Source organism: Excalfactoria chinensis, chromosome 6 (genome assembly GCF_039878825.1).
Source record: "Excalfactoria chinensis isolate bCotChi1 chromosome 6, bCotChi1.hap2, whole genome shotgun sequence".
Classification (NCBI taxonomy): Eukaryota; Metazoa; Chordata; class Aves; order Galliformes; family Phasianidae; genus Excalfactoria; species Excalfactoria chinensis.
In genome coordinates, this window is record NC_092830.1 from 28,622,004 (window position 1) to 28,639,027 (window position 17,024).

General features: G+C 45.1%; 1 protein-coding gene across 2 annotated transcripts in view; it reads right to left on the reverse strand.

Annotated features, from left to right (window-relative positions):
• The window catches only part of XPNPEP1 (X-prolyl aminopeptidase 1), a 30,020-nt gene extending 13,205 nt beyond the window's left edge, over positions 1-16,815 (reverse strand). Inside the window, exons 1-10 of one of the 2 annotated variants that reach the window (XM_072340455.1) lie at positions 16,685-16,815; positions 16,064-16,152; positions 13,564-13,694; positions 7,443-7,506; positions 5,767-5,871; positions 5,415-5,507; positions 4,408-4,551; positions 3,930-4,025; positions 1,595-1,676; positions 463-673 (exon numbers count right to left, since the gene is read on the reverse strand). In XM_072340455.1, the coding sequence (XP_072196556.1) occupies positions 463-673; positions 1,595-1,676; positions 3,930-4,025; positions 4,408-4,551; positions 5,415-5,507; positions 5,767-5,871; positions 7,443-7,506; positions 13,564-13,680 (912 nt within the window). In that variant the 5' untranslated portion in view covers positions 13,681-13,694; positions 16,064-16,152; positions 16,685-16,815. Of the gene's footprint in view, positions 1-462; positions 674-1,594; positions 1,677-3,929; positions 4,026-4,407; positions 4,552-5,414; positions 5,508-5,766; positions 5,872-7,442; positions 7,507-13,563; positions 13,695-16,063; positions 16,153-16,329; positions 16,468-16,684 lie in introns of those variants that run through there. The other variant, XM_072340456.1, reaches the window with a different exon arrangement.
• Positions 16,816-17,024: the final 209 nt, after the last annotated feature.

Consider the following 17,024-nt stretch of genomic DNA (forward strand, 5'->3'; position numbering starts at 1 on the left):
CTCATTTATTTCAGTGGCTTGAGAATATAAGGGGAACCATCCTCAGAAGCCCAGGCTAAGCCCAGTGCTTCCTCTCCTAAGTGCATCCCAACTTCTTTGCTTCAATTTCTATTCCCACTTCATGCTGCTGGTCCACATAACACTGATTACTCCAGCCATAGGCACACTGACCTGAGTTCACCCTGCTCTCCCTCTCCCTCCCCTCTCTCACTGTACTTGTCTTATCTTAAGCTGACAATTCTTTGGGTAAATCAGCTTAGTGAGTTGGAAGGGCAGCTCCATCAAGAGCAACCCCAGGATTAAACAACCCCTCAGTACTTCAGTATGGCTGGATGCCTTCCGCTACAGCCTGCAGCACTCTTTGCAGAGGGGAAGCTGAATCCAGTTGCCCTCATTAACACCATTCCTGACCACAATGAACAGAAAGTAGAAAAGCTTTTTCACTTTGCAAGAGCCACACACCTTGGGAATGGCCTCAGTTAGAGCATAGCTGGCTTTGTCACTGAGCCACACTTTTTCCTTGGGTGAGAGGTCCGCACCAACAGCATGCAGTTCTGTCAGAATAGATCCGTAAGGCATCACTTGGATTTTAAATTCTGGTTCCAGGGTACTGTCAAGCTGTAAATGCTCCCTCACAGCTGGGTCCATCATCCGGTCACCATCAATGAAGAGCCTGAGAAAAAAAGTCAGAGCAGAGAGGTAGGACCACATCTGACAGCAGCTACATTAAGGTAGGGAAGGAAAAACCACACTGTTTTGGTGACATTTCATGATAAAGGAGTTTGTCAATTATGCCTTACACTCTGCTCTCTATTGTTTTATCCAATGGCCTTCATACAGCTGAAATTCTGTTTTGAATTACAAAGTATCGTCCTGCTGAGAAGGAGCTGACAGCATTTTTGTTTGTATGACATTCAGAATGGCTGTATGCCATCACTGTGCTTCAAGCAAGAGAGAAACAAAGCACATAATAGTCATTCCCTCATTTTTAGGGGTAACATCTCAAAATGGAAAATCTACTGCTGCTTTAAGTACCATATTGCTTTTGCTTTCACTGAAGTGGAAAGTTCAGTTCATCCTTCACACACAGCCTGTATCCATCACCAAAGGTTTTACTCCAAATGCATCTATCTAGCAGCTTGGACATGATTCTAAAACACCTGTGCTTGTGGAAGCTCATTTTATGGTGCAGTCACAGGAAAGAAACCTTCTGTCATAAACCAGTCCTGAGACTTTACTATGTGGTCTCAAAAGCTTTGAAGCAACTCCTCTGTGGCGTCAGAGAGTAGTCTCCCAGTACCCAGGCTAGCATTCACTCTTACCCGCTTTTCACCCAGAGTGACACAGAGGGATCAGCTGTCCTGCCCAAAGTCACTCAGAAAGTCAGCCAAAGTGCTGAGGAGCACAGCTGAGCACTTGACTAACTCTCTAGCTCTGATCAATGGAAGAAAGGAATTAATATCAAAGACAAAAGGGCTCCAAAGCAACATTAAAGCATCTGAGCATAGGTGTTTTAAAAAGACAAAAACTTTCCTGAAACAGATCTCTGAGAGAAAAATGCACCTTGGGGAACAGAAGAAGGGAATACAAGCACCTGATTGTGTTCATTCCTATGACGGCGTATGCAAAAAACACAGGATTGTACTCAACATCAGAGCCCCGGAGGTTGAAAAGCCCTGGAAAATAAGAATGCCAAGAATCACAGTCCTGGTTCATCTCTTGCAACATTAAAGAAAACCAAAAATAATCTCACCAAAATACAGTCAAGCAATGAGTCGCCATGAGCGCAGGCCATGGGTCCGGCTCGCACCCAGCTGTCCCCACATCCTACTGTTTTTCTGGCAATCCCAAAGTTTTGCCAGGAGATGGCACCAGAACTGCAGTTTAAACACTATAATCCAGCAAGGAAGCTAGGTTTGAACTTCTAAAGGAAGGCTGGCTGGGAACAAAGCAGGTACAGGAAAAGTTACAGAAATAATTTAAAAAAAAAAAAAAAAAAAAAGAAGAAGAAGAAAAAAAAATGGTATTATTTGTCCTTTGTTGCCTGTGCAGTGTGGTAAGAGCTCACTTCTCAACTGCCAGAAAAGTTCAAAGTTAAAACAGGATATATTATTTCATTCCAATCCTCCTTTTAATACTAGAGGAAGGAGGGAAACAATAAGCAATACCAAAAGTGCCTCTTTTTTTGGCCCTTTATTTGGGCTTCCAATATCTCAGATTCGGACTGCTGTCTTCATGCCTTTTTTGATGAAGGTTTAATTCCTCACAACAGCAGTGTGGAAGGAGATGTTCAGCATCTTCAAACTTCTGATTTTAGGGTCAAATGAAAACCCCAGGATATCCAATTAGCTGAAATGAGTTACTCAAGGCAATAAGACCAGCCAGCAGGACAGCTGGGAAAAAAAAAACAGCATGTCCTAAATCACAACCCGGACTGCATTCATTGAACTGCGCAAATTCAGCCATGAAAGTAAAAATAGTTAGATTCTCCCCAGGGAAGGAGTAGGTCACTTGAAAGCAGGAAAGAGCCACAAAGAACTCTTTACTGTAAGGGTACAAACTTCCTTGCTCAGTTAATTCCCAATGCAGTAAGGAGGCGATAGACTCCTTTGTAGCCTTCTCTCTGTCCTCAGAAACTTGTCTGGAGTATAGTACAGGAAACTGAATTAAAGAAAATTAAAGGGACCTTTCCATTCTTCCCCCAGCTTAGGACAAGAAATTAACCAGGCACGTGGCAGTAAGTTTCTCTCAGGAGTTCTTCTGGTCCATCTTAAAAACCCCTGATTCATAACCAAGCTTAGCTTTGCTGAAGTTATTTATCATCTGAAACTACCTCAGGGCATCAATTTATCATTAATTTAATTGGAGATGCACCTGAAAAGGTGAGACAGACAATCTCTACTCACACAGGCATCCCCAGAGAGGAGTCATATTCACCACTCCCGTAAGTATTTCTTTCATGAAACAAGCCCTGTGCTCAGCGACCCAGATCCAGGAGAGCCCACAGACCTCCACAAGCTGGCTTCTCCCAGTGACAGCAACTTTGTGCCTGCAGTACTGAAGCTAGGAATATGCCATTTTCATTTTTATTTTGTCAGATTAGACAAAGTATATTCATTAGCAGCACACATCCTGCCAGGACTATGTTCCCACTACTTCAGTCTGTACATTGGGATGCACAAAGGATACAAAAGCTAGTAACAAGAGTCACAGGGGAATCACTGCTGTTTCTGCACATGCACCCTTCCTAAGTACTGGGCTGGAAGCCAGGATGTGGAGACTTAGTTAACCTGGGGTCTCAAGCACAGAGGGGACCCTCTAACAGGACCCTTGGATCCTGAGCTGAAGTGATCTGGAGACAAAGGTTGAGCTCTGATATTCACTTTAACCAAAGCATTTGCTAAACAGTGGAGAGGTAGAGATTAATGTAAAAAATTTGTGAAATTTATGAAGATGACTGTGAATGCTGTATACCTCACCCCTGCTTTGTGTAAACAAAGCCATATGTTGCACTGCTTTATTTGTAGCACAACCTCCAGAGCACAAAACGGCCTCCACGAGGCAGCATGAAGATATTTTACAGTCAGAAAATCTCACAGGTTGTGGTTGGTTTTTTTTTCTGCAGGCTGCCTTAGGCTTATATTACAACCTTCCCTTCACGCAGCCTGCTACCCAAAGTTGGTGATTTGCTGCATTTCTTAAGCCAACAACATACTCAGGGGTTGTACTGGTGTAAAAAGGCAATGTGTAAAAGTACAGATTCATCAGTTGTGACCTCGTTTCTAAACAACACTTGATACAAGCTAATCAACCTCTTACAAATACACTGGCTGTCATGAATGCCTCTCTCTGTCAGGATTCTTCCTTTCCAAGGCAGGGAGGAAATTTATTTAATAGGAAGAACCCAAAAGGGAAATGCAAAGACTTACATGCTACTTCATCCAGAGCTGTTACCACAAACCACACGACTTTCCTCTCAGCCATTTTTGAACGGAGGGCAACAATTTTCTCTCTCCAGCTGACCCCTGCAAAACACAACATGGAAAGCTACAGTCACCAACTTTACTGGAGATAAGGACAGAAACCAAAATGCACTGGATTTTGGAGAAATTCAAAGCACACTGTTTTGCTTGTGCTCTTCAGTCCTGCCTCGTAACCTGATACTAACCACCTCAAACTTGCTCTCTCCAGACATCCATAGACTTGTTTAGAAGTTATCCAGCTTCTAGCAAATGATCTTGCGACCTTTCAAGGACAAAAGGGCCGTAAGTCTGACCACTTTCTCAACCTAACTATAGTGGATCATATTAGGTTCCAGCAGAGTTTTTCCTTACTATTTTGTAAGACAAAACAAAAGGGAGCCAAAGCAGTAAAAATAGTCCACCTATCAGGAGTAAAGTTTCTCACCTGTATAATTCAGGTCTAGCACAATGAGAGGCTTGCAGGGCCGCTGAGGACGGTCTGTCCAGATTGTATCAATCAAGTTCTCTTTGACAGGTACAAGATCGTGGCCAGCACTTCTCAAGACTTTGGACATCCTCTTCCACTGGTCTACCAAAGGGAAAAGACTTAAGAGTAGTAGTTTCATAGAATGCATACCAGTTGAATAACAGCCCCATTAACTGGGGGTGAGCTTGGGAATCTGGGTCTCCTGCTTTCTTTCTAGGCTCCCCTTCCTCCTTTTCCCATAAAACACAAAGGAAAAACTATTATAATTACAGCTTCACAAACGCAGCCAGAACCAGATACAGAACCTTGCAGCCCAGGAGCTTCATGGTACTGCTGAAGAACTGCTAAGCTAGGTGGCAGAAGACACCAGAAGAAGCCACCTCAGGAAACACTAGAACCATCTCCTCTACTCTTGTGCAGAATCGTGTTAGACTAGACAAGGGACACTGCCATGAGTCAGATTCTCTGCTAATCTGAACCAAGGAAAGATCTCCCCAGTGATCTTTCAACTGGGCTGCATGTTCTGAAGCATGAATATACAAATATTTGTTCATTTGGTATAATTGGCACTTCTCCACAAATGTGTTTCCTACAGAGAAAACTAAAGAGATGCTGAGATCACCAAGCATAAGGAGCAGAGTGAATTCTGTTTTGGTGTTCTGGCTTAAATGCTGGCCAAGGCAAGCCTCTTTGTGCTGAAGTGCCTGAGACAAGCACAGATAAGGTGACTGTAAGCCCATTGTAGATCCAGAGTCACGTAGTCAATGCGCTGCTGCAAAGCTCTCACTGTACATGCCTAAAACCAAAATCCAACCCATTTTGCATAATGGCTTAACTCATCACCACCACATCTATGCTGAAACACAGTAAAATTAAGCTTTATATCATCACACAGCAGCTTAGCCAGAGAAGCAAGGAAGCAAAATTAACTGCCCAGCCCAGTTATGAAATCAAGTAAAACCAACCAGCTGGAATTATGGAAGGGTCCACTCCCACCTTCGAGCCTTCTGGTAGGACACTCACCAGCCAGTCTTCCTGAGTTGGGGTATCTTTCAGACCTCCATTGATTTAAAAGAGAAAAAAAAAGAAAGAAACAAAGAGGTTGAAATAAGGCATCACACTACCAAAACAGTCAAGTCCATCAGACTTTTCCTAGTGCATGTCTACACCAATGCACAAAAAGAGTCACAGGACCCTAAAGCAGGAGCAGGATCTGACATGTCTTGTGTGACAAGGTTTCCCTACAGCCCATGTGGTACTACGGACAATGCATCCATACAGCCTGTACTTGTTCTATGTTCCCATCCTCCTGCATACCCATTTTCATGAGCGTCCAGTTGTTATCCATTTGATTTGCTGCCTGCAGGAAGTAGCGCCCATCTGTCCACATGGCTGCATGCTGTTCAGTTACAATGGCTGTACCTAGGCAGGAAGGCAGAAACATGAGGGTATTTAGAGGCCAGAAGCCACTGTGCAAAGACAGACAGTAGTAAGCATGTTTGAAAAACAGCTAAATTCCCCTTAAAATCAATTTGGCTCACTGTTCAGTGGTCCCTTTACAGTGGAGATATTCACCACTTCCCCTACACCGTTACCTTCAAAATCCTACCACAGACAGTAGAGACAGCTTTGCAGCCTACTGAACTGCCTCAGATACATTCAACTTAGGCATATCTCATCCACTGCAACTGGGTAAATGGGGCTTTCCAAATCTTCTGTAACAGAGAGTGTGATCTTCACCTGCATGCTGTCACACTAACACATACCAGGCACCCTGACTATATCCCAACTTCTTACAGGGAAGAAGCTGTGCTCTGGTAACTCACAAGAAAAAGGTGTTACTAGGCTAGCAGAAGTAGGTATCGCTTCCAGATGTCAGCCGTATCCCTTTCCCAAATGTTACAGCTTTAGCAGAGGTGGCCGAACGGGAACAATGAACAGAAACTTCTTTCTGCTGGTTTCAATATTTGTCCTATTCCACTAATTCCAGATGGAGGGATGCAGACAGACGGACAAGAAATGAAGCTCAGATTAGCAGAGTCTCCAAATGCAATTTTTTTGTCTTCTCACTAACCTCTGCCCTCTGAAATCCCATTTTAAGATCATGAAAATATATGAAACAGAAATGTTTTCCATCATTTGAGTTTAAAAGATGAGCTCCTGGGTGACACTTCACTGATTTACTGCATGCTAGGCTGGGAACACAACCTTCCAAGTACATAATAAGGGCCCAAAATAGAGAGAAAGGTTAAGAAGAGGCCATAAGGAAGGCATGAAATTAACATAGGATTATCCATTAGCATCAGCCTGCAGCCCTGAATTTACAACCTTCCAAATGAGGTCCCTGAGCAGTATGTAGGAACTGATACATAGACCCTCCAAACACATAGGCAGCAGTACTAATTAAGCCAATTTACAAGTGGGGGGGAAAAACACCTAAAGTGACTTTCCAACAATCACACAGCAAAGAAAGTTACATAGCTGAGGGTACAGCTAGGGTAAAAACTAGGTCTCTTAACATAGACCTATCCTAGAGCCAAGAAAACATCCTGTCTCAGCAAGATAAGTAAACTTTTCCACAGTGCTCGGTTTCCAAATGCAACATTTTGGCCTTGTCCTTGTTTAAACAGAAGGGCTAGCTAAAACCCATCTACTACTCACCCAACCCAAACGGGCAATGTAAAAATCTGTTCACACTGCCTCCGTGTCACAAGGAATGAACATAGGCTGTGAGCATCATATTAAAGAGTTAACAGGATTTTACTTTATGAGAGGTTCATTCAGGGGTCAAACATTTTCTGAAAACTTGTTATTGCATTGATATTACATAATTCCAGTGGGCAGCCAAGATATTATTCTGCAGATGCTGAAATGAGACGAGACCATCCAAACAAGCTTTTTCCTTTTCCATTGTGCCTCAATGCCACAAATGAGACTATTTCTTTACAGGGGAATTCTGTAGGTTAGCAAGAACCCAAGTTCTGGAAAAGTACCTGCGGAGCCATCAAAGCCAGAGATGAATGCCCGTCTGCAATCACAGGGTGCAATGTACTCGCTCTGGAAAACAAAAGAGGCAGGAATTATTTATAGCGACACGGAAAAAAATAAATCAGCTGATGACAAAATACTCTGATAAGCTTCCCCCCAGCCCCCCCAGCCCCACACTGAAGGGCGCCACAGAAAGAAATTAGTTAAAAAAGCCTGAGATTTACTCCACTGGAACATTTAATCATCTGTGATTATACTGTATTTACATCCAACTGGTTTGGGGGTTTTCGTGCATTTTTTTTTGTTAACAATTTTTAAGCTGCAGAACTTTTCTCCCATAACCGTCCGTAAACACTGAAGTGCTGCAGAGTTTGCAGATGTTTACTTCACACTCAGCCTCCCCTCTAGGCAACAAACAAATGCTGCCTTTGAAGCTGCAATGTGAAAGGAAGAGAAACCAAAAGCGCCCCTTGATCTTGAGACCACAGTAATCAGCATGTAAAATCTGCAAAAGTCACTACGATCAATGAAGTCCCCTCACTGGAATTTGTTAACAGAGATCCTTTAAGACTTTGTTTTCCACAATGATGATACTAGGAGGAAAAAAAAGAACACATCAAGGTGATAAAACTATGAAGTTTAATTAAGATTCTGAACCTGTCACTTCTACCCTACGTACTCAAACCCCAACTACACCATAAACTAAAGCTTGCTGGGTGAGAGGGAATCAAAGACAACTAGTCCATCCTCATCCCAAGTCCATCACAAACACACTTTGTACGTACTTTTGCTGGCAGTGTTATGAAGAGTCTGAGAACACGCAGATACCTGCCAGTCACAGAGGCGTACCTTGAAATGGCCACACATCATTTGTATGGGATCCCATTCTGGCAAGTTCGGAGGTCAGAACTGCTGAGCAGGCCCGTTCATTAACTAGCACAACTCAGCAAATCAGCTTAATCCAGGCTGACAGCACTCACGTTCGGACTGTAAAACCCCTGGATTGGTACCTTACAAATGGTCTGAAACCAAAGTGTGTTCCTTAGCCCAGAAAACTGCTCTCTCCCCAGCTGTGGGGAGAGAAACACTTTGGAAAATAAGCTGAGAAACCATAGTCCAATTCTCAGGAGGTTTTAGTTCCTGCTATGATAGATACTGCATTTCTTGGTCTCTGAATATAACTATTTTTAAATCATCTGCTCATTAGATAATATTCCCTTCAAATCTGCTCCCCTTCACTGTTCTCTTAAAGAAGAGAGAGGATTCAAAAGCACAGAAGTGAGAGAAAAGCACAAATTGCAGCAGTTCTCAATCACTAGAGGCCAATACTTGAGTTCTGCCTCCAATCACCCCAAGGTCAAAACCCCTGCAGAACAGCCACATCCCTCCTCTCCTAGGAGGAGTTACCACCAGTCTCCACTAACCTGCTGAAACGGAGTCTTAGAAAAGCAAAGCCCATGGCCCAAAAGAGGATCTTGCAGAGCAAGTTTTTGCTCTTGACTACCTGGCAAGAACCCTGGGATTACATCCAAGAAATCCGCTATTTTAACTAACCACTAATAGGAAGGAACATGGTAGGTATCAAACCACAAGTGCCTTCTGCTCCAAGGCAGTCCCACTCCCTGTGTCTCCTCCTGTCCAGCCCCACAGCCCCCAACAGGCTGTCACAGAATCATAGAATCGCAAGGTTGGAAAGGATCCTCCCATTACCGTTGCTACCACAAGTCAATAAACCATTAGTGGTTCTAGTAGTTCCTCATCCAGATGCCTCTTGAACACTGCCAGGGATGGTGACCTCCACCACCTTCCTGGGCAGCCATTCCAGTGCCTGACCACTCTGTGAGAGAAAAAGTTCTTTCTAATGTCTAATCTAAACCTCTTCTGGTCCACAGACAGCAGCTGCAGGGATGAGAAGAGCCACTACATCCCTCAGGATGGGATGATGCTCTCCATGCACCTCTAGGTGATGAGCTGACCCAACCACTGCACTATTAACCCTCCTCAAAAGAACAAGGAAGACATCAGTAGGCAGAGGACAAAGCCATTCCAGGAAAACAATCAACCATCAGTTCCCACAGGCACCCATATCCCAGAACAAGGTGACACTGGACTGGAGAATAACCCTTCATTTCAGAATTTCCTAACAAGTATCCACCCTGTGGACTGCTACAACTCCTGCTCCTCTACACCTTTCAGCTCACAGTTGGGGTACTATCTCCACAAGGGTCCAACACCTGCAGGAAATGCTGGAAATTTCCCACCATGCATCAGATCACTAAAGATTTCTGAAATCAGGCCAGTATTTTATCTTCCTTTTCTCTTAACCACCACAGCAGGCTAGTTTGCTTGTCTATCAGTTTTAGATCTGCTAAAAGTTGATTAAACTAAAAAAAGACTTTGATTGAATGGGAAATATCTCATATTGTCTCATTCACAAACAAACTCAGAGAGTTTTAAGAGTTTTCCATGAAGCGGATGGGATTTCAGAGGGCTTATGAGAGATCTGGAGGGGAAGAGGGTTCATTCATCTGTCAGTTTAAATTCCTTCACTCCCACCTGTTCTGTTCCATGCAGCAACCCCTGCTGTGCAAAGATGAGCCCATACTTTGCACAAGATAAAATTACAAGGGGGAACACCTGTGTATGCCACACAAAGTACAGACCACAGCAAGGTATTTCCCTGGGGCTTGTCTTGCAGCTCCCATGGCCTTCAACCTGGCCTTTCTCGGGCTTTTTGTGGCTGCTCTCCCCCATGCCTGTCAGTCCCAAGCATGCAGACAAAATGGGGGCTGCATCAAAGAGGCCCTCAACCAAACCACTGGCCTTGGTGTTACCACACTAAAGCCATAAAAGAACACATGCTGCTGTGTGTTTGGAGGGAGCTCAGTATTTACTGCCAAAAACCCAACTGCATCAGTAAGATCTGGAACAGGTCAGTGCAATCCATGCACAAGCCATATCCTCCTTTGCTTTATAGCTCTGCTGATTCCTCAGCTAAGAACATGTGTTTTAGAGGAGCAGAAGACTGCATCTCTGCCAATCCAAACACAGTGACCCAAGCTGGGCAGGTACCTCCTTGATGTAGAAGATCAGCCAGATGTGACCAAATTTGTTTTCACTGAGTCAAGACCTGAGGTGCGGAAGCCAGAACCAGGTTAGCACTGACTGGCTCCAAACCCAAGCTTCAACATAAACACCATTCTCACCCATTAAGGACAAAGTTCCTCCAATCTCTGAATATCCTCATGAGATAGACTCCAGATTCAATGTCAACTGGATAACTCAACATAAAAATGGATATTGCATTTACGACTGCAACACCCCAAAAGCTTAGACAAGTATTCTTAGCAGAGCCACAAAGAAAATAGGTGCCTCATTCCCAAAAGCACAGCATTTCATCCCTGCACACTCCTTTGCCAATTCAGGCCATGAGATCTACCTCATACACACAAATGCAAGCAGGATTTTTTATACGGACTTCAGCCCACTTTTGGCTCTTCTTTCTCAACATCCTATGGGCCATCCAAGCTTCCAAGGAAACACCTTGTTCTGATTTCTTAATACCAGCAACAAAGTTTCAAAACAATCAAAGGAGCCAAGGTTAAGTGCTGGCTACAAAAGCCACAAACATAAGGTATTAGAAGCCTTGGGTACGCCAGAACCGGAGCCAGCTGTGTGTGAGAAGCTCTGCAGATCCTTCATCTCCTTACACAAGGAAGCACAAAAACCAGAAGAAAGAGCTGGTGGCAAGACTCCAGGCAGCAATATAGCCTAAGTCTTCTGGCATTGTCTGCAAAACCAATATTAAAAGCATCACAAAAGCCCAAAGCTCAAACATTCCCAGTGACACTGGTTACAAAGAAAAGTTAGTCAGCGAATTGTAGCATCAGTCCAATTCAGGGATTTCTTCGAAACCAAAAAGGGAATGTTCCCCCTGGTCTAAAGCCTGCATCAACACCACAGGAGGGAAATCCCTCTTTGTTGTTCTCTTTGTTGACATGGATCCCTGGGTAGCATCAATAACAGCTGAGGGAGGCAAAGGCAGGAAGTAACTTGGGCTACAGGGAGGAAAAGGCTCAAACTCAGGTATCATTAAGCCACAGTCTTCTGAGTCATGAAAGGAGCTAAGAACACAAGTTTCAGACCTGTAGAGTTCCTATTTGCATACATGTAACAAAGTCTTGCTCAGCACATACAAAAACTGCAAATCTCAGCTCATCACAAGTTATCTGGAATCAGTAAGGCTGTTCTGGGATTAACAGGCTTCCTCCTATGCCTAAACCTGCAGCAATTCCCAAACCTGACAGACAGAATCCTGCACTAGCTAGTCAAGAGGACCAAAATCAGCAGCTTTTAGTAATCATTTTCCATTTAGATAGATTCATTCTCCAAAGAAACCTGATCAACTCGCCCAGCAGGAAATAGCAATATGGGGTTCTCTACTTAACTGCATTCTGTCAAGGAAAAAGAGAGCAACAGAAAAACCCAGAAGTCCTGAGGGTCACATTCTTCAACTCACATGACAGCACTTAACATCCAGTGAAATGAAACCAGAGTTATATATGGACAGAGGCAGCAGCTCGAGGCAGGAATGTAGCAGACAATAGCAGCTGCAGAAAGTGCCTTCCCTCTACCTGCCCAAGTTTGGTCTCCATAATAGGAAACATGATGCTTTGCATATGCTCCCAGGGCACAGGCAAGCCTGGACCCAGCACACCTCAGTGCCAAGTCGAGGGCAAAGGTTCTGACTGAGTTGCATTTTGCTCTAGTACACCCTAGGGTAAAAGAGAGCTTTGGATGGGAGCCAGAAAAGCTTCATGTCTTTTGTTTCCTGAAAATGGCTGAGGAGGAAAAAAGGCCTTCACTGTTCTTAGGTCTCCAAACAAAGCAGACATGAGTAAAGCTAGCAAACAAACAGGCTGGGGAGGTAAAATGCAGGTCAATAATTTAAAGTTAATGTCATGGTCTACACAAAGCAACAAAAGCAGCGAAAGTAGCACATAAAACAGCTGCCACCACAGGTTACCACACTGAGCCACTTCTCTTGTCTTTAGCACACAGAACTGTTGGATGCAGACCAGACTCCAAAAGGAAGTGTAAATGTGACACCCATTCCTGACTCTCCTAAGGCCTCTCTGCATAGGATCTTGTCATGGTTTTGTGGTGTTGCTGTCAATATTACACATCATAACATCATGTGCAGTATTGGAAGGTTCATGCTCCGGTTCCGTGGAATGGCAGAGTCCCAAGTACTCAACTCTCGGAAGAGAACTACATATCCCAGAGGACATCGCAGCCAGAGATAAGTCACGGGAGGAGGACATATATATAATCTCGCTCCCAGGCTGGAGCTCTCTCTCTCTCGGAGAGTGGGAAGTGTTCCAGCCATGTCACCTAGAGTTCACAATAGGCCTCTCGGTTTTCAGGGACTCTCTCTCTGTTTTGTTCGATTTATTAGCCTCAATCATGTTGTATCATATTGTGTTATCTTGTATTCCGATATCATATTTAGTAAAATAAGTTTTTCCTCCTTAGATTGCTGCCACTGTTCTTTTTCCCATTCCCCTTTTTTCCTTCCTTTCTGGGCCGGGGGCCCTATGGGGCGGCTGCCCCTGTCACGGGCACAGGTAAATCTACGTAACTCGTGACAGATTTGAAGAGCTTTACCATAAAGCAGCAAATTCCAGCAAGAACTGGGTCTAGTAAAGGGAAAGCTCTGCAACCACCAGACATAAGAGGATGTCTTAGTCAGGAGGTGCTAATAGGGAAACTAAAGCCCAGATAATGCTTTTTCCTTCCCACATAAATCCATACTTTCCAATAGTCAGGATGAGGACAGCAAGTGCTCTGGCAAGCTCTTTTCACCCTGGAGACAATATGATGAGAAATTGCTGGTGGAACATCCATGCTGATTTGTTACAAGAACATAAAAACTTCACTCTCTTGAATAGATCCCAGAAACTTTTTCCAACACAACGGTTCTCAGGTTACTCTGGCCATTATACTAGAACCATGAAAGTTAATGAATGAAGGATGATTTCTGTTATCCTCAGCTTGCTTTTCCTTCTTTCTTTTTCTTTAAAGGAAGAAAAAGTAAAATCATTCCCATAGTTCATCCATGCATACCTGGTGGGCATCTCCGGAGGGCACTATGTAGGCTTGTACAGGCTCCTGGACATACCTGGGACTCTTCATGACCTGCCGCAATTGCTTCAGCAGTTCTGTTGTAATTTTTGGACTCATCTTCCCACCTGAAACTAAAACAAAGAACAAAACTTCAGGGCTTCTTCAGCCATCTGAGGCCACTCACACACATGGGGCTGGAGGCAATAACCACTAAAAACTCCAGAAACTCCCTTTGACGACAACTGTGCCAGCATCACCCCTCTCAGCCAGAATCTCTGCTGAGTTGTCAACTTCATTCACATTCCTTGAAAATGAGAGTTCAGTCAGAGCCCAGTGAATCAAAACCTGGTCTGCACTATTAAGGCTCTTTATAATCTCATGAAAGATAGGTTTGCCAAGCTTAACACACATGCCAGCCCTTCATGGCAGCTCAGATATGCCCAACAGCTTGAGGAACCCTGTGACAGCCAAGGAATGTCCTAGAATGCGATGTTAAAGGTCCCAAATCCCCACATATCAGAAGTAACCCCACACACAGGAAAAAACTTTCAGTCTTTTCACTCTAGGGGTAGAAATATTGTGGCTTACATGCCACAGGAACACACACTGCTGGGAGAGTAGGCCATGCATTCTGGGGACTCAGAAATGGACCAATTAAGAAAGCAATTTTTAACACTTTCACTGTAGCCCAGGATTTCATACTGGATGGGGGATCAGATTAACTCAGATAGAAGAAATCTGTTCTTGAGAACTGAAGAATTTCACTGGGTGCATTCGCCTCTGGGCTGCAGGCCAGCTCACACAGCAAGAACACAACTGTAATAGGAGGAACGGCCCACTGAGCTCCTACAGGTGACTGCAAGGGGACTTAAGGCAGCTTAAAGGAACATTCTCTAAAGACCTTTGGCAAAAGCTCCACACAACTCAGCTGGGACCCAGCAGGCAGGAGTGGGGCACAGGTGGATGGAAGGGAAAACAAGGATACAGGTCAATCACAACCCCTTGCTGTGGTTATGCAATAGGTGAGTCTTTGGTGAGGCAAGGAATGTCAACCTCTCTGTTTGCTACCCAAAAACCACAAGTAGCTAAAGCCTGCTGTGAGCACCATGCAGAGATGCAGGAAGCCATGCTGCTGTGCTGGCATGCAAAAAGGCTGCAGTGGCAGGCACCTGCTCACTGCAGAGGATGTGCAAGCTGTGCAGGAGGCTTGGTCTGAAAGTCTATGACAAATAAGTAACTTGAACATCTTCAGAGATTGTCTCCATTTTCTTTACTCATGTCTCTCTATCAGTGCCTAAGAAAACAAAAATCCTCTTCCCAATCCTCTACCCATTTATTTCTAATTTTTAAGTACAGACTGGGATCTTGTAACTTTAATGTGACCACATTCCAGAGCAAGGTGGATAAGCTCAGTGTTCCCTGAATGTCAGTGCTAAGCAGTATTTCATTCTGACTAGTTTGTTTAACAACTCACTTTACAGACATGTCCACAAACAGATTATAGATGGCAGAAGCAAATAGTATGCAGGTCTCAAATACTTTTTACTTATCCATGCTCTTACTCTATTTACACCTCAGTAGCCACCAAAAGCCCTAAGAAACATCACGGTCCTGTGCCAAAACACAATAAGGTACAGTCTCTGCCCTGTGATGTTTTGTCATCTAAACAGGGAGGCTGCCTCCAAGAAAGGCAACGTGTTTTGACAAAGGCCACAGAGCAACACTGTGACCAAGCCAAGAACTGAATCAAAATCTGCTGCTTTCAGGTGTAAGTATTTCAACCTGAGTCAACCGTTTACACCTCAGCTCAATAGGCTCTTAGCACACCCGATGAGTCACAACCCAGCTGCCCACAGGTACTGTTTTAAAATCCAGAACACAAGAAGCAAATAAAGATCATAAGTCACCATTCTCTATACCATCAAATTGATAACTTGACCACAGCGCTTTCACTGGGATTAGATTATAGATCAGATTTATTTCCAATACAAGATTTGTATTCTTTTTCTACACAGTTTGCAAGCTACACTGAACTTTACTGTACTGTGATCCTTCCTGCGTCCTCTGTAAGAAGTTCCTGTAACATTCTACAACACCACAGCTGATCTATGTTCAGAAAGAGAAAAACACAGAGGCAAAGGAGAAACGAGGACACAACTTTCTTTCTAGACCTGTGCTTTGACCCCAGAAGAAAGTCTCATTTGCATAGGCAAAGAATGACGAGGCTTTCCCTTTTAATAAAGCCCCTTGCTGACAAGCCAAGATTTTCTTAAGCTATTTTCTCTGAGATCTTTGGCTGTCATTCACTCTGGTCTTCCTACAAATTTCAGCAGGTGGTCTTTCCTTCCATAGCTGTAACTGTAATCCTGCGTGAAGCTAACACAGCTTATTATTATTTAATCATTTCAGCGGTTAAAACCAAACAGAGTTAAATTAATGGTGCAGGGTATTGTCTCATTCCCCACCCTACCCTTCCAGAGGTACCAGACCACCCCATTACCTGCCCACGCTGCTCCCCACGTCTGGACTCCTCTTGCTTCCCCTCACACCAAACACCATTCAGCAATTTGCTCGGCCTTAGAAATGTGCCTGAGAAAGCAAAGGGCAGAAGTGAAACGCAGCACAACCTTCGCCCCCCATAAAACGCTCTTATACCCCAACATAGGGCTGAAAACGCGTTCGGGCTGCAATTCAGTGCCGAGGCAGCCGCTGCGCCGCGGGCCAGGCCTGCTGGGCCTCGTGATTAAATCCTGGGTATTTTCACACCGTTTTGTTTCTGACAGACCACTCCTCGCTTTACAGAAGGGAACGCTAAGGCGGAGCAGCAGCAACAACACAGCAGTGCCGCCGCGGGGAGACGGAAGCAGCAGAACCCCCGAGGTGCCCGTGTGGTGCACGATCTATTACACTACACATCGGTCAGCCCCCGGGGCACAGGCCGGCTCCAGGCAGTGACGCGGGACCTGAGCCGCGGCCCTCCCGGCCTCCACGGGCCGCGGCTGACAGACAGAGGCCGGCGAGAGCGGCTGAGGGGGCCGCGCCGTGCTCCGGCCCGCCCAGGCCCCTCCTGCTGCCAGCCGCCCCACTCTGGCCGGGCCCGACCGCCCCCCATCGCCCTCACCTGCCGCCGTCCCGCCCGCCGGCCCCACCACGACGTCAGCGCCCACGTGCACCGCCGCCGGCCGCCGCCGATGACGTCACGGAGCAGCGCCGGGTCACGGCACGGCGGAGCGGGGGGCGGCTCCATCCGAGCGGAGCTGCTTCCTGCAGGCGGTGCTGAGTGTGCGGATCAGCTCCGTGCCGTGGACACGGGCCGGACCACGACGACATAAGCGTCAGCCCGTCCCCGCCATGCGCACTGACCCGTATCCCTCAGTGCCCCGCCGTGCTTTTCCTGAACGAAATTTGTGACAAAATTTGGCCGCTTTTCTTCTGGCCGTCTTCTGATTAAGATGTTGGTT